Raw genomic sequence first — 24777 nt, forward strand, 5'->3', positions numbered from 1 at the left:
TTGCAGATTACACCACAGTCATTGGCCATATCACCAACAATGACGAGACAGCCTACAGGGACAAGATTCAGCACCTCACATCATGGTGTACTACCAACAATCTTGGCCTCAATGTGCAGAAGACAAAGGAGTTAATTGTGGACTTCAGGAGGTCTACAACCTGCAGCCACTCCCCCATACACATCAATGGGGTGGAAGTGGAGCACGTTTCCAGCTTTAAATTCCTTGGAGTCCACATCAGTGAGGAACTTTCCTGGACATTAAACACCCAGGCCCTAGTGAAAAAGGCCCAACAACGTCTGCATTTCCTGAGGAGGCTGAGGAACGCCTGTCTATCCCTCAAAATTCTCACCAACTTCTACCATTGGACCATAGAGAGCATCCTGACCAGCTGCATCTTAGTGTGGTACGGCAACTGCACCTCAGTAGACCAGAAAGCTCTGCAGCAGGTCGTCAAGGCAGCTCAGCATATCATCGGTACCCAGCTCCCAGCCATAAAATACATTTATCACAAATGCTGCCTTCGAAGGGGTCTGAGCATCAGCAGAGATCCCACCCACCCAAACCATGGACTGTTCAACCCCCTGCGCTCTGGGAGGCGTTACAGGAGCCTCAGGGCCCGCACTACCAGGCTCAAAAACAGCTTCTTTCCACAAGCTGTTGCCCACCTGAACCTGGCTACCCACTAAATGTCTGTAGATATTTCTAAATATTTTGTACTCTTGCTCTTTTTTAACTTATTTTAGCTTTTGGTCTTCATGTGTGTAGATCTTATACTGTGTTTGCTGTGTTTGTCTGTGTCTGTCTTGCACTGTTTGGTGAAGCCACAGCCCTCATTTCATTTTAAACATGTGCCTGCACATTGTTTTTAATGACAATAAATTGAATTGAATTGAATTGAATGTACCACCAAAACAGCGCTGATCCACACAGTGTTTCCCAACCGGGGGTACGCGTACCTCTAGTGGTATGTGGGTGGTCCCCAGGGGGTACATGAAAAGATTTTAAAAATGAGAAGAAAAAAAAACATTTAAAAAATGTACAGGAAAATTGTAACCAAATAAGGAATAATTTATCGTTTATAATAATATAACCAAAATTGGGACAATTAAAATTAAGTAATAATTTGGTGGTTATATTATTATTGGCTATACTTTTTCATAATGCGCAACTGTTTCCCACCGGACTTTGTCAGTCGTCGCTCTGCTCACGAGCACATACTGACGTGCTGTTTTTCTTGCTAGCTAGCAAAATATCAAACCTCTTTCAAAGTTTCAGTTAACGTTATGGATAAATGGCTGAGTCAAGCGGGTTCATCCAGCAACAACAGCACAGCTGATACTGCTGAATTGGGAGAACCCGTTCCGAAGAAAAAGAACACTGAGAAGGTAAAGCATCATCAGTCTGGTGAACAATATGTGCTCTGGACTTACTGCCACAACTACAGAGCTGCCGCAGCTCATGTGTTTCCTCTGTGGCGATGTGCTTTTGAATAATAGCATGAAACCATCCCATTTACATCGCCACCTCAGTACTAAGCACCTCTCCTTTGTGGGTAAACCGCCGAGTTTTTCCATCAAAAGCTGGCTGAATTTAAGAGAAGCCAAGAAAACTAAAGAAAGCAACATTGGTGTCAACCAAGGCTTTGGAGGCATCATATGCTGTGTAGCTACTCGTGGCTAAATCAAAAAAGCCATTTACCATAGCCGAAGAGCTAACCTTGACTGCTGCTGTCAATCTTGCAGAAACAATGATCGATAAGGAAGCAGCTGATGTCCTGAAGAAAGTGCCGTTCTTAAATAACACTGGTGGAGAAACTGAAAGAGTCGGGTACGTTCGCTTTGCAGTTGGATGAATCAATGGATGTCAGTGGGGAAGCGCAGCTGATTGCATTTCTGCGTTACAAAGACACTTTGGAAATGAACGAGCACATTCTGTTTTGCAAGAAACTCATGGGAAAAACTACCGGACAGGATATTTTTAAAGTTATTGACAAATTTTTCTCTCAACACAAACTGGATTGGAAATCCTGCTCTCCTGTGCACGGACAGTGCTGTGGCGATGACTGGCAAAGTGACTGTTTAATGGTCCACATCAAAAAGGTAAACCCTAATGTTACATCATTCACCGACAAGCATTGGCTAGCAAAAGAATGAGTCCAGAGTTAAATGATGTTTTGAATGATGCCGTAAAAGTGATCAACTTTATACAGTCCAGGCCTTTGAATCATAGACTGTATTAGTCACTTTGTCAAGACGGTGGGTCAGAACATGAACAGCGACTGCTTCACACCGATGTCCGGTGGTTATCCTGAGGGAAGACGTTACAGCGGCTGTTCGAGATGTGCAATGAAGCGAAGGAATTTCTGTTGGAGCACACACACCCCCTTGTGGCTATGTTCGACGACGCTGACTGGGTAGCTCGGCTGGGATACTTCTCTGATATTTTCAGCAAACTCAACCAGCTGAATCTCTCTTTTCAAGGGAAAGACACACATGTTCTTAGCTTGTATGACAAAGTGTGTGGATTCATGGAGAAGATCAAGCTCTGGCAGAGCAAATGTGAAGATGGGTATACAAGTTGTTTCCTGCAGCTGGACATATACATTGCCACTGGTGAATGTGACAGAGCTACAATTGTGAAAATAGTACACACACATTTATCCAAGCTCAAGAATGAGTTCAACTCCTACTTCTCTGATATTGTCAACAAGTCTTCCAAACTGGACTGGGTGCGTAATCTACACTCACCGGCCACTTTATTAGGCACACCTGTCCAACTGCTCGTTAACGCAAATTTCTAATCAGCCAATCACATGGCAGCAACTCAATGCATTTAGGCATGTAGACATGGTCAAGACGATCTGCTGCAGTTCAAACCGAGCATCAGAATGGGGAAGAAAGGTGATTTAAGTGACTTTGAACGTGGCATGGTTGTTGGTGCCAGACGGGCTGGTCTGAGTATTTCAGAAACTGCTGATCTACTGGGATTTTCACGCACAACCATCTCTAGGGTTTACAGAGAATGGTCCGAAAAAGAGAAAATATCCAGTGAGCGGCAGTTCTGTGGGCGAAAATGCCTTGTTGATGCCAGAGGTTCAGAGGAGAATGGCCAGACTGGTTCGAGCTGATAGAAAGGCAACAGTAACTCAAATAACCACTCATTACAACCGAGGTATGCAGAAGAGCATCTCTGAACGCACAACACGTCGAACCTTGAGGCAGATGGGCTACAGCAGCACAAGACCACACCGGGTGCCACTCCTGTCAGCTAAGAACAGGAAACTGAGGCTACAATTCGCACAGGCTCACCGAAATTAGACAATAGAAGATTGGTAAAACGTTGCCTGGTCTGATGAGTCTCGATTTCTGCTGCGACATTCGGATGGTAGGGTCAGAATTTGGCGTCAACAACGTGAAAGCATGGATCCATCCTGCCTTGTATCAACGGTTCAGGCTGGTGGTGGCGGTGTAATGGTGTGGGGGATATTTTCTTGGCACACTTTGGGCCCCTTATTACCAATTGAGCATCGTGTCAATGCCACAGCCTACCTGAGTAGTGTTGCTGACCATGTCCATCCCTTTATGACCACAGTGTTCCCATCTTCTGATGGCTACTTCCAGCAGGATAACGTGCCATGTCATAAAGCTCGAATCATCTCAGACTGGTTTCTTGAACATGACAATGAGTTCACTGTACTCAAATGGCCTCCACAGTCACCAGATCTCAATCCAATAGAGCACCTTTGGGATGTGGTGGAACGGGAGATTCGCATCATGGATGTGCAGCCGACAAATCTGCAGCAACTGCGTGATGCTATCTTGTCAATATGGACCAAACTCTCTGAGGAATGTTTCCAGTACCTTGTTGAATCTATGCCACGAAGGATTAAGGCAGTTCTGAAGGCAAAAAGGGGTCCAACCCGGTACTAGCAAGGTGTACCTAATGAAGTGGCCAGTGAGTGTATTTGTGACGGACATTAACAGCAGCATTCCCGACACGACAGACTGCAAGAAAACCTCATAGATGTGTCCTCAGATAGGAGCCCGAAGATGAGGTACTCAAGCACACCACTGATAAAGTTATGGTGTGTTATGGAGAAGGAGTATCCTAAATTGGGGAAACATGCCCTGAATGAACTGTTGCCCTTTGGATCCACATACCTGTGTGAGGTGACATTCTCTGCCATGACCCACATCAAAACTAAACACAGGAACAGGCTCAACTTGGAGAATAACCTGGTCACAGCTGTTGCAACAATCTCCCCCAAACTCACAAAACTGATGAGTGAGAAACAGGCTCAAGTGTCCCATTGAGTGTCCCATTAATTGGTGAGTTTGAGACTTATGATTAATTATACCTTTTTATAAAAAAATAAGACTCAATCTTCCCAATTAATGTGACACTTTAATCAGATTCAATCATAACTAAATTAATGACATATAGACTAAATAAAATATTTGTATATATAAATTATATACATTAATGATATATCCTGGTGAGCACCACAATTGATTGCGTAGTAGGGTGTACTTTAGGTTGGCTTGAAATGCTTTGGGGGTACAGTGCTCAAAAAAGGTTGGGAACCACTGCACCAAGGCATGGACTCGACAAGACCCCTGAAGATGTCCTGTGATATCTGGCACCAAAACATTAGCAGCAGATCTTTCAAGTCCTGTAAGTTGTGAGGTGGAGGAGCCGTGGATCGGACTTGTTGGTCCAGCACATCCAACAGATGCTCAGTTGGAGATCTGGAGAATTTGGAGGCCAGGGCAACACCTTGAACACTTCACCATATTCCTAAAACCATTCCCAAACAATGCGTGCAGTGTGGCAGGATGTGCCATCAGGGAATACTATTGCCATGAAGGGGTGTACCTGTTCTGCAACAATGTTTCGGTAGGTGGCATGAATAGCTGGACCCAGGGTTTCTCAGCAGAACATTGCCCAGAGCATTATACTCCCTCCACCAGCTTGTCATCTTCTTGTGCCACCACTTCCCCAGGTAAACGGTGCACATGTACACAGCCATCCACATGATCGAAAAGAAAACAGGACTCATCGGACCACGCAAACTTCTTCCACTGTTCCAAGGTCCAGTTCCAACGTTCACGTGCCCATTGAAGGCACTTACTTTTGAAGGTGAACAGGGATCATCATGGGCACTCTGACTGGTCTGCTGCTATGCAGCCTCATACGCAGTGGGGTGCGATGCACTGTGTTGTGACACATTCCTCCCGTAACCATCTTTAAAATTTTCTGTGACTTGTGCCACAGTAGACCTTCTGGCAGCTCCATATTCAGCTTCTTTCTCCCAGTATACCCAGCATCTCTCCTCCACACATGTCCAAGCCATCTCAATCTTGCCTCTCTTGCTTTGTCTCCAAACCGTCCAACTTGAGCAGTCCCTCTAATATAATCATTCCTAATCCTGTCCTTCTTCATCACTCCCAATGAAAATATTAGCATCTTCAACTCTGCCACCTCCAGCTCCGCCTCTTGTCTTTCTGTCAGTGCCACTGTCTCCAAACCATATAACATAGCTGGTCTCACAACCATCTTGTAAACCTTCCCTTTAACTCTTGCTGGTACCCTTTTGTCGCAAATCACTCCTGACACTCCTCCACCCACTCCACCATGCCTGCACTCTCTTCTTCACCTCTCGTCTGCACTCCCTGTTACTTTGGACAGCTGACCCCAAGTATTTAAACTCATACACCTTTGTCACCTCTACTCCTTGTATCCTCTCCATTCTGCTGTCCTCCCTCTCATTCACGCATAGGGATTCCATTTTGCTCCGACTGAATTTCATTCCTTTTCTCTCCAGTGCATACCTCAACCTCTCCAGGCTCTCCTCAACCTGCACCCTACTCTCACTACAGATCACAATGTCATCCGCAAACATCATAGTCCACGGAGACTCCTGCCTGATCTCGTCTGTCAATCCGTCCATCACCATTGCAAACAAGAAAGGGCTCAGAGTTGATCCTTGATGTAATCCCACCTCCACCTTGAACCCATCTGTCATTCCAACCGCACACCTCACCACTGTCACACTGCCCTCATACATATCCTGCACCACTGCTACATAATTCTCTGCAACTCCCGACTTCCTCATACAATACCACACCTCCTCTCTCGGCACCCTGTCGTATGCTTTCTCTAAATCCACAAAGACACAATGTAACTCCTTCTGGCCTTCTCTATACTTCTCAATCAACATTCTCAAAGCAAACATCGCATCTGTAGTGCTCTTTCATGGCATGAAACCATACTGCAGCTCGCTAATCGTCACCTCTCCTCTTAACCTAGCTTCTATTACTCTTTCCCATATCTTCATGCTGTGGCTTATCAACTTTATACCTCTGTAGTTGCTACAGTTCTGCACATCGCCCTTATTCTTGAAAAATCGGTACCAGTATGCTTCTTCTCCACTCCTCAGGTATCCTCTCGCTTTCCAAGATTGTGTGAACAATCTAGTTAAAAACTCCACTGCCATCTCTCCTAAACATATCCATGCCTCCACAGATATGTCATCAGGACCAACTGCCTTTCCACTCTTTATCCTCTTCATAGCTTCCCTCACTTCATCCTTGCTAATCCACTGCACTTCCTGATTCACTATCCCCACATCATCCAACCTTCTCTCTCTCTCATTTTCTTCATTCATCAGCCCCTCAAAGTACCCCTTCCACTTTCTCAGCACACTCTCCTCGCTTGTCAGCACATTTCCATCACTATCCTTGATCGCCCTAACTTGCTGCACATCCTTCCCAGCTCGGTCCCTCTGTTTAGCCAATCGGTACAAGTCCTTTTCTCCTTCCTTAGTGTGTAACCTGTCATACAACTCACCATATGCCTTTTCCTTTGCCTTTGCCACCTCTCTTTGCTTTACGCTGCATCTCCTTGTACTCCTGTCTACTTTCTTCATCTCTCTGACTATCCCACTTCTTCTTTGCCAACCTCTTCCTCTGTATAATTTGCTGTACTTCCTCATTCCACCACCAAGTCTCCTCGTCTTCCTTCCTCTGTCCTGATGACACATCAAGTACCTTCCTAGCTGTCTCCTTCACTGTTTCTGCAGTGCCTGCCCAGCCATCCGGCAACTCTTCACTACCACCCAGCACCTGTCTTAACTCCTCCCCGAACTCTACACAACAGTCTTCCTTCAACTTCCACCATTTGAGCTTCGGTTCTGCCTTCACTCGCTTCCTCTTCTTGGTCTCCAAAGTCATCCTACAGACCACCATCCGATGCTGCCTAGCTACGTTCTCCCCTGTCACCACCTTGCAGTCTCCAATCCCTTTTAGATCACGCCTTCTACATAAGATATAGTCAACCTGTGTGCACTTTCCGCCACTCTTGCATGTCACCCTGTGTTCCTCCCTCTTCTTGAAATGTATTCACCACAGCCATTTCCATCCTTTTCACAAAATCCCCCACCATCTGTCCTTCCACATTTCTCTCCTTGACACCATACCTACCCATCACCTCCTCATCACCTCTGTTCCCTTCACCAACATGTCCATTGAAGTCCGCTCCAATCACCACTCTCTCCTCCTTGGGTACACTCTCCACCACGTCATCCAACTCACTCCAGAATTCTTCTTTCTCTTCCATCTCACACCCAACTTGCGGGGCATATGCGCTGATAACATTCAGCAATACACTTTCGATTTCCAGCTTCATACTCATCACTCTGTCTAACACTCTCTTTACCTCCAGCACACTCTTGACATACTCTTCCTTCAGAATTACCTCTACCTAATTTCTCCTCCCATTCGCACCACGGCAGAAGAGTTTGAACCCACCTCCAATACTCCTGGCCTTACTCCCATTCCATCTGGTCTCTTGCACACACAGTATGCCTACCTTTCTTCTCTCCATCATATCAGCCAGCTCTCTCCCTCTACCAGTCATAGTGCCAACATTTAAAGTTCCGACTTTCACCTCCACACTCCTACCCTTCCTCCTCTCTTGCTGCCTCTGGACATACCTTCCCCCTCTCCTTCTCCTTCGCCCAACAGAAGCATAGTTTCCACCGGCACCTTGCTGGTTAACAGTACTGGTGGCGGTCGTTGGTACCCTGGGCCTTGACTGATCCGGTATGTAAATCTTATTTATGATCCGCATATTTGATTTGGCAAAGATTTTATGCCGGCTGCCCTTCCTGATGCAACCCTCCCCATTTATCTGGGCATGGGACCGGCACTAAGAATGCACTGGCTTGTGCATCCTCAGTGGCTATGGGTGTGTGTGTGTGTGTGTGTGTGTGTGTGTGTGTGTGTGTGTGTGTGTGTGTGTGTGTGTGTGTGTGTATAACTTCGTTAAAATAAACACTCAATGGTAGGAAATGTGCTCACCAAATAAGGAGCAAAATAAATTAATCACTGGATTTTATATATATATATATATATATATATATATATATATATATATATACACACTCACTGGCCACTTTATTAGGTACACCTTGCTAGTACCGGGTTGGACCCCCTTTTGCCTTCAGAACTGCCTTAATCCTTCGTTGCATAGATTCAACAAGGTACTGGAAACATTCCTCAGAGAGTTTGGTCCATATTGACAAGATAGCATCACGCAGTTGCTGCAGATTTGTCGGCTGCACATCCATGATGCGAATCTCCCGTTCCACCACATCCCAAAGGTGCTCTATTGGATTGAGATCTGGTGACTGTGGAGGCCATTTGAGTACAGTGAACTCATTGTCATGTTCAAGAAACCAGTTTGAGATGATTCGAGCTTTATGACATGGCACGTTATCCTGCTGGAAGTAGCCATCAGAAGATGGGAACACTGTGGTCATAAAGGGATGGACATGGTCAGCAACACTACTCAGGTAGGCTGTGGCATTGACACGATGCTCAATTGGTAATAAGGGGCCCAAAGTGTGCCAAGAAAATATCCCCCACACCATTACACCACCACCACCAGCCTGAACCGTTGATACAAGGCAAGATGGATCCATGCTTTCATGTTGTTGACGCCAAATTCTGACCCTACCATCCGAATGTCGCAGCAGAAATCGAGACTCATCAGACCAGGCAACGTTTTTCCAATCTTCTATTGTCCAATTTTGGTGAGCCTGTGCGAATTGTAGCCTCAGTTTCCTGTTCTTAGCTGACAGGAGTGGCACCCGGTGTGGTCTTGTGCTGCTGTAGCCCATCTGCCTCAAGGTTCGACGTGTTGTGCGTTCAGAGATGCTCTTCTGCATACCTTGGTTGTAATGAGTGGTTATTTGAGTTACTGTTGCCTTTCTATCAGCTCGAACCAGTCTGGCCATTCTCCTCTGACCTCTGGCATCAACAAGGCATTTTCACCCACAGAACTGCCGCTCACTGGATATTTTCTCTTTTTCGGACCATTCTCTGTAAACCCTAGAGATGGTTGTGCGTGAAAATCCCAGTAGATCAGCAGTTTCTGAAATACTCAGACCAGCCCGTCTGGCACCAACAACCATGCCACGTTCAAAGTCACTTAAATCACCTTTCTTCCCCATTCTGATGCTCGGTTTGAACTGCAGCAGATCGTCTTGACCATGTCTACATGCCTAAATGCATTGAGTTGCTGCCATGTGATTGGCTGATTAGAAATTTGCGTTAACGAGCAGTTGGACAGGTGTGCCTAATAAAGTGGCCGGTGAGTGTATATATGATGATGATGATAACAGCATTGAGCCAGGCAACCTGTATGTACTATCACCTACATACCGACTCAAACGCACGTGCACACACACACACACACACATCCACAGCACAGCCAAGGCAAACACCGGCAGAGTACTGGCAGGCATGGTGTCCCTGTGCATTGCAACAGGCATGACAGCTCATTATGACAACTAAATACACTGGCATGCTGTTTGGGTGAGTTGGGGGTTGGGTGCATGTATAATTTCAATTTCTACAAGTGCTGGGGCAGGAATACCAGCATTGCATGTGACTGGGGATTCCCTGCTTGACAAATGACAGTTTGTATCAGCCGTGACACCACTTGAAAGACAGCAATAAAGTCTTTAAAATGTTAATCATTTTCAGTGTTGTTAAGCTAAGCGTTAACACTGCCGACATATAAAAACACATCAGCAGCGGCACTCTGCATCAGGGTGGTTGTGCAGGGAATATTCTGAATAAAATGTTAGTTTATTTGTCTATTCTGCCATGCTACAATAGTCCCATTTCAGAGGGTTGGTCTTACGGTCCCCGCACTGTTAACGGCATGTGGTTCATCTGCCACAAACATGCAATATGTGCCACTTCCTATTTTGATAATCTGCTGTATTGACATGTTTAATATTCCAGTGGCCTACAGAGTCATAGTGGAGAGGAGCCCAGTTTTAAATGGGCCTAGTGTGTTAGCATGTTTAATTCTGTTTTCATAAAAGGCAAATATGAAGCCTTGTCTATGCTCTGGGGAATTGGAACAAATAGAATTAAGATCATAAAGATGCAGTTAATTAATATAGTTTTCACTTTTTTTTCCAAGATGTGGTAGATTTCTTAGCCCCCACATGCATTGTGGGTTGTGTGTTCTAAATAAACAGATGATGCAATTCCAGAGCAAGTGCTCTCTTGTAAGTAAATGTCTGTGTCTCCCTAGGTGGATGAGCGCCGGAGGGCAGACTGGCTAAATAAATGTGAGCTTGTCCTATTGGAGTGACATTAAGTTAAATGAGAAGCGAGTCTAGCCAGGGGACTTTTTTTGGGGGGGAGGGGGGTAAGCACAGGCTGGTTACCCCATGGATTTGGTCATTAATGAGAAAACCCATATTGAACCTTTCAGATGGCTGTCTGCTGTTGACTTAAAGATTGAGAGCAGCAATAAGAGCTCTGACCATTCCCTCTGCCCGAATGCTAATGGCAATTAGATGGACAACATTTATTTTAGATGTTCTCCTCTTCTGCCCCCAAAAAGAATAGAGGATAAAAAGGAATCATGGATATATGGTGTTTCTCCCAGATTGTGTGATCTCTATTTATGAGTGGAAAGAGAATAAGAGAGAGAGAGGCTCAAGCTGCAACCCGATGGCTTACAAGTTTGTTCCCTTTGTTCTGTGCTTGTTGGCAATATTGTTCATCAAACATGCGTGTATTGTAATGATAACCGTCAGTGGTCTGAAGTGGAAAGTGTGTATGTGTGTGTGTTTGTGTGTGTCAATGTGCGTTAAGAGTGTGAATGTGCATTTCTCCATGTTGTTAAGAATGAAGTGTGGCTGGATGGTGCATGTGGCTGATAGACAACAGGGCGGAAGATGAAAGAAGCAGCTTCATAAATAAAGCAGGGCCCTGGTGCCGGATATTGACTGAGGACATGCCGGTGTACTTTGAAATTCATTTCTTTCTTTTTTTTTTTTTCTTCTCTTCTCTTCTTTAAGGCAAAGCAGCCCTGCTCCCTGTGTGTGTACTGAGATGTATATTTCAGAGATGTCTAGACACGTCTTTCATTCTTAGAAGGGTCCCTCCATGGAGGCAAACGGAGTGCTGGGCTGGAAAGATGGCAAGTTGTGTGTGTGTGTGTGTGTGTGTGTGTGTGTGTGTGTGTGTGTGTGTGTGTGTGTGTGTGTGTGTTTGTGTATATGTCTGAGCATGAACATGAGCCCGAGGAGGAGCTGAAGCCGTCGCAGAAGCTCAACTGAAGGATGTTCACCATGTCTGTCTGTGTGATCCTTTGTGCTTTGGTCACCCGCACAAACATATAGCCACTGTGATTTGTACACATGGCCTGGATGCATTATTGAGGATGCCAGGCAGAGGACACAACACAGCATACAAGATAGACAGAAAGAGACTGGAGAGCCATGTTGTTTGGAGCACCTTAATATCAGTTAAAAAAAAAAATCAGTTCTCACTGCAGAAGGGTAAGAGAATTCATGTTATTTAAATCTTTTCATACAGTTTCCCTGGGGAAACAATTTTATTGGCATACTTTTAAACATGAAATGCACAGAACGGTGCAGTAGGTGAACCGTGTTACTCATTAGGGCACAGGCCAGTGTGATGCTGCGTGGGTTTTAGTGTCACCGACCCAAATGATCCCTCCCACGGCGGATATGCAATCAATACACCGCTTTGATCATTACTTCATTATCAGTCCTGCACATTAAGAAACACCATCTGCCATGACACACGGGGCACACGCACGCAATGCACCAATCTACTTCCTTCTTTTAAATCTGACACGTTTGTTACACAAATGAGTCATGCGGAGGCAGAGGCATTCAGAGTGCTGCCACACGGTGGAATCAAACACCAGAGATGAGATGAGTGCAGCAAGAGCGGCGCAAGACAGAGTGAATGAGAGAGATCGTGCGAGAAAGAGAGAGAGAGAGAGCACGTTATGGACTAACAAAAAAACCAAAACCAAAAAAAAACCAAAAAAAAAAACAAACAAACAAATGAAAATCCCCCAGAGAAGTGGAAACAAAGACAGAGTAAGTGAGATTAAAAGAAAGAAAGTGAAATATCAGAGAGGGAGGGAGACTAACTTGTCCTGCAGCTGGCGGAGCTTGTCCTCCTTCTCGAGGAGCTGGCCTCGCAGGGCTTTGTTAGCTGCCGCCTGCTTTGTCACCTCTGCACTGGTGCTCTGGGGGAGAGAGAAAGGACACAGGGTGATGTGTGTGTGTTGAGTGGGGCGGGGTGATGGTTCTGTGACATGCCGAGGACAGGTCAGGTGCTGCATGTCTCCTCATTTACAATTACAGTGGAAGGGTGGAAGGTGCTAGAAAAGGTTAAGAGGGAAAATATATTGTTCAATGTAGATGAGATGATGGTAATTTAGAGACAGTACTTATCCCTCCGTTGAATTAATTTTAGTGGTAAATATAAATAATAAATATCCGAATGAAAATAGAATGTATGCAAATGATGATTCTAGCTTTTTCTACTTACTAGATATTGCTATATCTTTTAATGACAGTATTATAGCAAGTACATATCTATTCCTCTTTTTTTCTACTCTGGGCACTGTTATCAATAGATAGCATTTGTGAGCTATATTATCACATTTGAACAAAATACTCTTTAGTGTCAGGTTTTCACAAAATATACAACTTTTATACAATTTTTCTATACTATCACAAGAGCCGTTTTCTTTTTCTGTTGTGAAACTACAGAACATTACTCACACACACACATGCGCGCGTGCACTAGAGAGACTTGCGGCTCATGACTACTATTCGGTTTCTCATCATAAGACTGATGGATATTTGAACGTGCACTTTTGCTCTGGTGTAAAGAGCCTCGGGTCTCTTATGGGAGCCGCACTGGTACAAAATCTTTGACAATGTGCTCATTCAGTGTGCACACCCCCATGGTGCTTGCCTCGCCTCTCCCACTTGCCGTCACCAGACATGACTTCCCAGGCTGTGTGGAACGACAGCAGCAATCTGCTGGGTGACACTGATGGGCCGGCTACAGAGAGGGTGATAATGCAGGAGTAGCACTGACACCTCCATGCGTGTGATGTAGGGCACGTCTCCACTGTTATTCCTCATTTCTCATCTCTCTGACAGGTGCGCCATGATAGGATCAAATGATAAGAAAGGCTAATTCATGTCGAAATCACATACAATTTCAGATGATGTTAAGTGCAAACTGCAAGGATAGTTTTTTTATGCTACATGAACTGGAGGTAAAACCTTGACAGAATTTCCTTAGAGATAAAAGACAAAATAGTGAAAAGCGAAACCTTGCTAATCTAAACCCTTCAGGGACTAGAGAATGTTCAAACCAAAGAAATGTTTCAGTGGAAAACACTAAAATTCTAAGGTAAAGCCTTTTCAAAATATGTACAGTTAATATCATGTTACTTCTTTACTCTCCCTCCCAATAAAAAAAAAAGACAATTCAAGATGGAGTTGTTCACAATATTTGAGATCGATTTTCAAGCATAATTTTGATCATAAACGTTTGGTGTGCTCAGGGTCAGTTTGACAGTTTGGGGATTAGCTAAGTCAAGTCAAGTCAGATTTATTTGTACAGCCCTAAATCACAATTAAGTCCCAGAGGGCTTCTCACTCACAATTGTGTGCAATGTACAACACCCCATACCCTTAGACCCTCGATTTGGATTAGGAAAAATTCCACAGAAAAAATCTTGTCAGGAAAGAAAATGGGTGGGCCTCCAGATAGTGTAGCGGTCTATTCCGTTGCCTACCAACACAGGGATTGCCGGTTCAAATCCCCGTGTTAATTCCAGCTTGGTTGGCCATCCCTACAGACACACTTGACCGTGTCTACGGGTGGCAAGCCGGATGTAGGTATGTGCCCTGGTCGCTGCACTAACACCTCCTCTGGTCGATTGGGGCGCCTGTTTGGGGGGAGGGGGAACTCAGGGGAATAGCGTGATCCTCCCACGCGTTATGTCCCCCTGGCAAAACTCCTCACTGCCAGGTGAAAAGAAGCGGCTGGTGACTCCACATGTTTCGGAGGAGACATGTGGTAGTCTGCGGCTCTCCCCAGATCGGCAGAGGGGAAAGAGCAGCAACCGGGACGGCTAGGAAGAGTGGGGTAATTGGCCGGATACAATTGGGGAGAAAAAAATATAAAAAGGAAAGAAAATGGGAGAAGCCTCAGGAAGAGCATGCAAGACACGCATAAGTTATGCTATTTATCACCATTTAACAAGGTCACAGTACCACACTATTCACATAAAAGAATGCATTTTCCACAAAAAAAATAAATAAAAAAAAACAACTATATATATATATATATATATATATATACATACACACACACACACACACACGCACACACATAACTTCGTTTGAAGAAACAGTCAACGGTAGGGAAAGTGCTCAACAAATAAGGAGCAAAATAATCCAGTGAGTCAAGTAAATTCTTTATGGGACAGTACAAGCCTGGTTCAGGCCATAAGCATGCACACACACACACACACACACACACACACACATATATATATATATATATATATATATATATATATATATATATATATATATATATATATATATATATAAAGATAGATGTAGGAAAAAAAACTTTAATTCATAGCAGTACAAGCCTGTTTCGTGTGTCGCACAATCAGCTGCCAGCTTTTGAATGCAGGATGCATCTATTAATATTCCGCTCCTCATTTGTTGAGCACTTTCATCAATCATCAATACCATTGACGGTTTCTGGAACCCCCCCCCCCGATATATATATATATATACACACACACACACACACACATATATATATATATATATAATCTGTGTGTGTGTGTGTGTGTGTGTGCACACACACACACACACACACAAAAGGGATTGTTTCTTCCAATCCTTTTTTTATGCTGGTCATGCCATTAACAACTCATGCCTCAAGCCTGCAAATATATTTGAAAAGAGTACAATGATTAATACTATTATATTATTAGATGATAACATTTTGTGAGATGTGCACCACAACACAAAGCATGAGGGCATCATATTAACCCCACTGCTGTAACCTTTGCTAATAACCACTGACCTTAAGTTTGGCTTGAAGTTGCTTGACCTCAGACTCAAGGAGGGCAGGGTTAGCTGGGCTGGGCAGAGTCTTGCTCTGGCAAAAGCACTCTGTAGTTACTGCTGCTGGTGGTGCTGGGACTTGCTGTGGGATGTTGATCTTCCTCCATTGCTCTAGCTCCATTTCCAGAACTTTCTTCTGCTGTTCCACACCAGCCAGGTCACAGGTTAGCTTCTGCAGATGGACCAATAGACAGAGAGACATATTTAGTGGGTAAGGTCGTCACTACCAAGACCACTGCCATTATCACTGCAAACAACGAATGCCTACATGTAAAAACATCTATACTCGTGTAAGATATCGTTAAAAAAAAAAAAGGACCATATGCATGTGATGTCAGTGACGTCAAACTTAATCTCAAATCGAGGCCGCCACCATGTTGGTGTTCCACATATCATAGCTTACAGCGTAATATTGATTATTCCACTAGAAGCTGCATAGATTGAATTGCAATAAACGGATTTCAAGAACGTATTCTTCAAACAGCTTGCCAGAGGATGGATGAAGAGGAAAAGAAGAAGGATCTTCCCCTTTCCGAATATGCAAAGTTGCTACGAGACCTTGTTCTCCAGCGATACAAGAACAAAATCTCAGTTGTTGGAATCAATCCTTTCTTAACAAGTGAGAGGAACTTTGATCCAGATAGACTACCACCAATAGAATCAATGGATCTTGTCACTTTTTTGATTCTAAAACCAGTTTTTATACCCGGAATCAGTTCAAGGCCTTCCGTAGCATTCAAGCTTATAACCAAAGGATGTTTGGCTTTGTCAGCAGTGTGATGGGGGAGATCGTCGGGGGTCACTTTCTTGTTTTGGGAAAGGTCTGTCATTCGCAAAAAGTAAATGATCCTCATATTGCTGTTTGGGTGATTGCAACAACTGATGGAACAGTGCTGAGTGCACACTGTTGATGTATGGCTGGTCTTGGCGAATGTTGCGCACATGCGGCGAGTATCCTTCTTTATGTCAAAACATATAACAGGATAAAGGGAAAGCTGGCCTGTACACAAACTAAATGTTCATGGATTTTGCCTCCCAACATTAAGGATGTCATATGCAGAAGTTAGAGAAATACATTTTCGATCAGCCAGCAAACTAATAGTCAAACAGTTAAATTTACACCAGGCTTAAAGGAACCACAAGGTGTTGCTGAATTAGAAAAGAGTAAACAGACTCTCACTGTTCCAAATGCCACTGAGATAAATGGGTTATTTGAGAAACTTAGTATGTGCAAAAATAAACCAGTTATATTGAGTGTTGTACACCCCTTCTCTGAGTTCTTTGTTTCAAAAACTAGGCATATACAAACAATTCCTGACTTATTTGATAAACAGTATCTTGACATGGATTATCATAGTCTATTGCAAGCATGCACAACTGTTAGTATCAACTTACAGCATCTGATATCAAGTTAATTGAAGAGGAAACAAGGGAGCAAGCAAGTGGATCTTTAATTTACAAGCATAGGGCTGGGAAGATTGGTGCCGCTGTTAGTAAGCAGGCCAGCCATACAAACCAGGCACAACTCTCTAAGTCTCTGATAAAAATGATTTGCTACCCAAGCATCTTCAAGTTTGTGACAGGAGCCACTGATCATGGTTGCAAACATGAAAAGTCTGCAGTAAAAGCATATAAGGATTTTATGAAACAGCATCATGTAAATTTTTAAAACTGAGCAATGTGGAATATTCATTGATGAAGGCCATTCATGGCTACATGCAACTCCAGATTTTATGTGCAATTGTGACTGTTGTGGTCTGGGATGTGGTGAGGTTAAATGCCAATATTGCTTGAAGGATAATGATTTTAATGCCTTTGTATCGAAGCGCAACTCTTGCTTGTTTGTTCGAGGTTCAGAGCATCTTCTTTAAAAGAACCACCAGTACTACTATCAGGTACAGCAGCAGCTATTTGTTACAGATAGATCATACTGTGACTTCATTGTAAGTGGTGTCAGTGATACAAGAGGCAGAGCTGGTTATAAACAGGATAGTTCCTGACCCTGCAAATTGGGATGTTGTTTTCATTCAGCGTCATTTCATCATTCAGCGTTCTAGTAGTCGCCACTTTCGACGCTGCCTAGCATTCCGCTCATCACATTTTCTTTTTATATATCTTATAAATCCATATAATTTTATTTTACATGATGATGCTGGTCACGTGGCTTGGGTCCTGGACTGTTCCGGTGGCATCTGGACACTGCTTGGCATCCTGCGCATCACATTCTTCATAAGTTTTATAAGTCCATTATAATTCTGTTCATCCTTTTCCAATGTTGTATTCTGTAAATTGTGTAAACACAACATCCATTGCACGTTGTCCATCTTGGGAGCGAGGTCCCTCCTCTGTTGCTCTCCCTGAGGTTTCTTCCTATTTTTTCTCCCTGTTAAAGTTTTTTTTTTTTTAGGAAGTTGTTCCTTATCCGATGAGAGGGTCTAAGGACAGGTTGTTGTGTTGCTGTTAAGCCCACTGAGGCAAATTTGTAATTTGTGATATTGGGCTATACAAATAAAATTGACTTGAATTGACTTGTTTTGTCATGGCTTACGCATTTCTGGATACTGCATTTTACCTGAAGTTTTTGGGAGATGGTACACACAGAGAAGAGATTTGCAACATACTGAGACTGTCAATCAAAATTCAACATGCTTTTGCAGAATGAATACATAGTTAACTTGTTTCTTGTACATGTCCCATCACTAAATTTCATATGTCATGCTTAAAGATTGCTGACATACCAAGGAACTGGATCTGCCCATTTTGTCAAACATGTAAGGGCAAAGTTAAACATAAAAAGCCCAAAAAAGAAAGCCGTGTTGTTAAGAAAGCTCTTGAGCAAACATCTATCTGCATTTGTAACAAAGAGCCAAAGAAAACTGTTGGAATGTCATAATGACATCTGCAAAAATGGAAAGTTTTTTCATTTGCAATGCATCAGTTACAAATGCATGCCAAACAATGCATCCACAAATTGTATGTGCTCTGCAATCAACCAAGCACATAAAGATGAAGATTTGATTATCACTGGAGCCGCCATTGGTGATGCTGAGAGGTTTGCTCCACTCAGTAAGCTAACAGATGAGCAACACAAGTTAATTTTATCACCTTCCAGTTGGCTTGACTGTGATATCATTCATTATGCTCATGTTCTTCTTCAAAATACTGATCCATCTATGGAAGGATTGCAAAGACTTTAGAGCCATGCAGAAGCTTTGCTAGAGTCAGTGGACGATTTATACAGATACTACACACTGGTAATTCACATTGGGTGTGTGTTAGTACCGTTGGTAGAGATAATGGCTTTGTCAACTTGTATGACAGTCTTTTCAACAATATAATCCAGAAAGAGGTCGAGGAACAAGTTAAGAATCTTATTGGGGAAGAAAATTACTTGGGAATCAGAGTCGCAGCAGAGTTCAGAGTTCAGAGAGAATTGATTCTTCCAGCACCGGTTCAAAAGCAGAATTCTGAAAAATTTCATTAACAGTCGACCTTTCTCATCCACCTTTTTCAATTTCTCTGCAACCTTTTTCTTGCTGCTCTTTGCGACATTTCTGGCACTGTGCAGCTCGCTCCACACACTCTACATGCTCTGCAGTTTTCGCATTTTCATCTCCATGCTTCGAGTGGCCTAGGCAAACAGTGGGGACCCAATCGATGTTAAAGTGATCCCAATTTTTTGCTGGTTCTCCAGACACGAAATGTTTGCTGCACACGTGGTCATTAGCGAGCTTTTTCTTTGTAATGTCGTCTCGATTTATAGCTGAAAGCCATCTTGGCCTTCGGGTTGAAGTTAGTTCTTCCATGAACTCTCCTTGGTCTTTTGTCATTTGAGATATGCGGAAAAATCCTGCTTTTTCCTTGTCTAAAGATGCTTTTCCACTCTTGTTACTGCAGTTAACCATCAAGCAAAGAACCATTTCTGTTATTAAACAAATTTATTTCATTAAGAGCACTTCTACAGTGAGATAATTCACTACGAGTACAGAGAATCACACTTTGCGTGTTCTCTCAATATAAAACTCCCACTTCAATGGAACACCAATATGGCTGAAGGTTCTGTTGCTATGTGATATAACTGGTTGCTAGGACAAACTGTCATGTGACTGCATACACTCTATAACCAATTTACATTCATGTTACTGGGAGCTGAAATGTAATGCGAGATATGCTACTGAATCTCAATCTAAAGCAATGCTCAACCAACCAAAGAAGTCAGACTTTGCTGAAAAACTTCAGCTTCACAACAATTCAGCGTGTTCAAGGCTGTGAGAAAAGAAAACGAAACCGAAACCAGAGTGAATCTTTTTTCCCCCAACATACAACACATAAGACAAATCAACAAAGCGAAGCCAACCTGTGTAAAATATGTGTTAGCAATGGGACAGTAGCAGGCTCTTTTTTAATATGTGGTCCGTGATTAAACTCCTCTTTTTATGCTAATGAAGAGACAGATGATGCTGTTACCCGATCAACAGGGCCTAATTCTCACTGTGATTGGCATGCATAATAGAGCCATCCCGCAGAATCAGAAAGCACTCTGGGACAGAGGGGTTTAGTGCTTCGAGAGCGGCTTGGTTTAGAGTGATATACAGTAACGCTGTAACAACTGCTTACAGTGTAGTGTATCAGCTTTACTAAACATTTGCATTTGAGGTGGATGTTTTTGACCGCATATGTACAACCAGCCTCAAAAAAGAAAAATAATGACCTGTTTATTAAGGTAACACAGGGCAGTAACAAACCTCAATCAGTTTGACTCAATATTGCTGCATTAACTTGATCTGGTATCATATCAAACATTGCAAATGGCAAAAATAGGACAGATGATACAGGAAGATACGTGCCGTGCACATCCGTGTGTAGTACGCACTCGCGCACACAGCCACACATACTGATGTAACCACATAGTCCCGGGGGCTTGCTTTCTGCTCTGCATACATGGAAGTTATTGATATCTGGTTGCCAGTTGACACCTTTTAATAGAATCCATCTAGTTTTGGGTTTCTGCTGCTCTGTTTAAGACAACACAGCCCAAATCTCCAGAGAGAGAAAGAGAAAGAAGGGTTGAGAGAAATGAGAGAAATAAAGGAGTGGGAGAGAGAGACAGAGAGAGAGAGTGAAAGAGACCAAGAGAGACAGAGAGAGAGACAGAGAGAGTGTGCGAGAGAAAGAGAATGAGAGAGAGAGAGCGAGAGAGAGAGAGCGAGAGCACGCCATGGACTAAAAGAGAGAGTGGGGTCACAACTGCAATGAGACATAACAAGAGTGGCATCGATGACACTTCCCGTAAGGCAGGCTTTGATTTCTCAGGTCACTTTCAGCGCTGGTGAGAGATGACACTGACATGGATTGTGCTGTATTGGGGGAGGGGGGGCATTAGGCAAGGAGAAAAGACACCTCTCTCTCTCTCTCTCGCTTTCTTTTCCCTTTGAGTAGTCGTCTCACTGGTGCCATTGCAAGTAAATCATTAGGAGGATAAATAAGGAGACAGAGGTTCTTGAAATAATCAGCATGCCTTAGCACAGTTATTTCCACAGTAATGTGTGCACACATGCATACACACAGCGACACACACACACACACACACACACACACACACACACACACACACACACACACACACACACACACACACACACACACACACTTAACCATTTTACCACATAAGCAAACCTGGGCGCTAGCCTCTAGTCAGCTGCATCAATGAAATGACACATGCCAGCATTGCCACACTTGCATACCCTCGATATCATATTAAGTGCTATGATATTAAGTGCGACTAACACAAACCAAATAAAAATAATGTTAGGTACACAAACAAATCCCACTTTTGTCTGTAATGTGTCACAGGGATTAAGATCTGTCTGTCTGTCATATGACAGCCTTTTTTTTTGGCTGTCACACATGTCTGTTTCACCCTCTAATCACATGGTAATCCCAACCTTTTACATGCAATGGGAGAAGGATTGGAGGGGCTAGTGGTCGGGGGTTTATAGTTTATGGCACATGGGGAGGTAAATTCTGAGTGAGGTAGATAATCCAAAAACCAAAATGATCCTGTATTTGGATGATATGCATGACCAACGTGGTTTGGTGAAAGGTGGAATTAGGCTAGTACACTTCACCTGTCACCTAGTCCATGGTTACTTTAAGCGCCTTACACTGACACCAGAGGAATACATAGTGAGGATGACAAGGATGGGAGAAAGTTGACAAAGTTCTGCCTGGTAACTGCTCTGCTCGTTTTTCTTTTTTAATCTTTTTTTTTCTTTTATACTTCTAACAATAATGACATGCACAGAAAAGAAAAAGCAGACGTTAAAAGGATAAAAAAAAATTACACCTCTGTGGTAATTCTGCTAAAAAACAACAAAAATAATTAGCGGTACACTTGCAGAGTAAGTGTGTTGTGTGTCTAGGTCAGACAGTGCAGGTCTGACAGCCATCAGACAGAGATGTCTATGGGGGACAGTATGGTGCTGGTGACTGACTAATGAAGGTGTCCCCCCGCGCTGTCGAACACATGTTCCACTTAGGTGGAGACACACCGGAGCACGTCTCTCCTCCGCCCCTCAGTTCCTTTCTCATGTCACCAACCACAGAGTGAGCAGCGCATTCTTTCAATCAGTCTCTCTACCTCTTCTCCATCATGACACCTACAGTCCAGCATTCTGCCCCACAAAGCAAAACACCAACACAACAAGGTTGCTGTAGAGGTTAAGACATTGACAGCTTGGGAGCGAAAGTCACGGGTGTAGCTTGACCTTAACTGAAATCACTTCATGTTTATGGGTGTGTGTGTGTGTGTGTGTGTGTGTGTGTGTGTGTGTGTGTGTGTGTGTGTGTGTGTGTGTGTGTGTGTGTGTGTGCACGTGCATGCGTGTGTGTAGACGGGTCAAGTCAGAAAATAAGGAAGAGGGAGGGAGTAAAAAAAACAAGTAAAAAACGAAGGAAGATGAGAATGGCTTAATAAAGAGAAGAGGAAAGGAAAAGGAACAAAGAAGGGAATGAGTAATCAACGAATACAGAAATGAGGAATGAAGGGAACGAAGTGATGAAGTCAGGAAGAAAGAAGGAAGGACAGAATGACTGAAAGGGAAGGAGAAGCACAAACAAGTCTCTTTGAAACAGCCATGATGCCTCTCACATGACAGCCCCTGTGGAGGCCATCCTAAGCCAATTACAGGCTGAGAGTACTGGACGGTGAGCTGGCCAAGAGCAGCTGGAACGAGCCCAAAGTCCAGCAACTCTTGCCCTTTCCAGAGAGGGCAGCAGGGCCTGGCTCAGGTGAATAAGACTACGCCGACTTTCTCCAGTGGAGGGACATTAATACTGCAGGAGAGAGGAAACAAACAGGAAGACAGTGGTACACTCTCTTTCTATTCACAGGCTAGTGTGTGCCATTACTGCTGTGTCTGTGGTCTCGCTGGTCCCTGGCAATCAACTGTAGGGCAGGAACACAAGGGCCACCTCCTGGGCAGCAAGGCTATGGGGGCCCACACTCTAACCTGTGTGTATAAGCTTTGTAGACCTAGACAATTATACACACCGCATATACAGATCCTGACAGGCACCTAACCAGGTCTCCAGTGGGCTGCCACTGCCTGTTGCTGTGTCTGTCTTGATCAACAGGGGCCTCCTGCCAGTCTGACCAAAGACTCTGTGAGTTTGTTCATGTACATGTGTGTTTATGAGCGTGCATGCATGAATGAATGACTAAAATGTGTAAAAACGGACCATGACAGGGAAGATTCTGTTTAGGAACCAAAGTGTTCAGTGTTTTATTTATGTTGTACACTGTCTAGGATTTTTTTTTTACCTCCAGGCAGTGACTAAATCATTAAATGTGTGTGTGATGCAGCAGACCCAACAATAACACAGCCCTTGTGTGTGTGTGTGTGTGTGTGTGTGTGTGTGCGCATGTGCTGAAATGTAGCTGTTAGAGACATGTGGTCAGAGAGAACTGAATTGTTGAAAGTTATATTGGGGAAAGCGTGTCAAAGAGAGAAGAAGACAGAGACAGACATAGAGGAGAGATAGAGAAAGGCAAAAATATTGACAGAGAGACAGACACAGAGAGAGAGACAGAGAGAAATCCTCCTCCATAGTGGTGACCCCCACAGGCAAGGGCAGGCCTGTCAGCCACACACTTATTAAACATGATAAGGGCAGAGGAACTGCTACTGCTGCACCTCGGGTGCCAAGTGAACACATACAAGAGAGTGAGAGAGAGAGAGAGGAAAATGTCTCCCGTTACCTGTGTGAGCTGCTTGCTGTTGCAGAGTTTCTCGGTGAGGGAGTTGAGCTGAGCCATGAGCCTCTTGTTGGCCTGCTGCAGATCCCTGGCCGAGTCTGCTGCATCTTTCCTGGCGCTTCGCAGGATGTTGATGTGACGCTGTAGGGACTCCACGCGCTGCTGCAGAGCAGAGGAGGAGCAGTGCCGGCTCTTCATCACCACCCTTTTTCTCCTCCTCCTTTCTCCTCTCATCCCTTGCTCCCTTGGCTCATGCTGTTTTTCCTCTAACAGGAGCAAAGACAGGCAGGCGCCTTGGCGTTGACAAGTGCACAGAAACACGCCCTATCCCTATATACAGCTACTATTGGGAGTTTGCAGGTGTCTGCGTGTAAGCGTGTCGACTGTGCGTGTGTAAGCATGAGTGAAATATTGTGAGATATTCTACAACTTGAGTGATTAACATTTTCCATTTATAACCAATACAGAAGTGCTGAAAAAAAACTTGTTAACTTCTCAAATACTTGTTTCCAATCAAGAGTGCGTGGATACACTGGTAGTTGTTCCTGCTTCAATTAACAGTCGATTAGGTTTTTGCAGTTTTGCATGGATGTGAAACAGGAGTACTTCTGTTACCTTGGGTCGAAACATCAGGCTGCGCTCTATCAGATCCTAATCTTGGTGCTTTGGTGTTTGAAGTTGGCACGTACCTGTAGGACTAAGAGAAGAACCGGAGTCAGAAGACGTTCATAAAAAGAAATAGTTTAATGTAACACAACAGGTTGATGCATTGCACCTCCTGAAAGCAGTTCGTAATGACAGCATGATCACAGGGTGCTCTCAGTCTAACGCGACATGACAAATCACCTCACGCTGTAATACTCAGCTCAGCATGCTCACGCGACACTTTGACTCAAACGCTTACGCAAAAGGATATGATTCCTGACAGCCGCTAACAAACTTCCCTTTATTCAATCATTGCCTCACCTCTATGACGTGGGTGTGTGTGTGTGAGTGC

General features: G+C 43.9%; 1 protein-coding gene across 1 annotated transcript in view; it reads right to left on the bottom strand.

Annotated features, from left to right (window-relative positions):
* The window catches only part of cntln (centlein, centrosomal protein), a 116130-nt gene that overhangs the window by 28154 nt on the left and 63199 nt on the right, over positions 1–24777 (bottom strand). Inside the window, exons 18-21 of the mRNA XM_056280388.1 lie at positions 24396–24477; positions 23784–24046; positions 15483–15695; positions 12500–12597 (exon numbers count right to left, since the gene is read on the bottom strand). Of these exons, the coding sequence (XP_056136363.1) occupies positions 12500–12597; positions 15483–15695; positions 23784–24046; positions 24396–24477 (656 nt within the window). The remainder of the gene's footprint in view (positions 1–12499; positions 12598–15482; positions 15696–23783; positions 24047–24395; positions 24478–24777) is intronic.

This window comes from Lampris incognitus, chromosome 5 (assembly GCF_029633865.1).
Source record: "Lampris incognitus isolate fLamInc1 chromosome 5, fLamInc1.hap2, whole genome shotgun sequence".
NCBI classification, from domain to species: domain Eukaryota; kingdom Metazoa; phylum Chordata; class Actinopteri; order Lampriformes; family Lampridae; genus Lampris; species Lampris incognitus.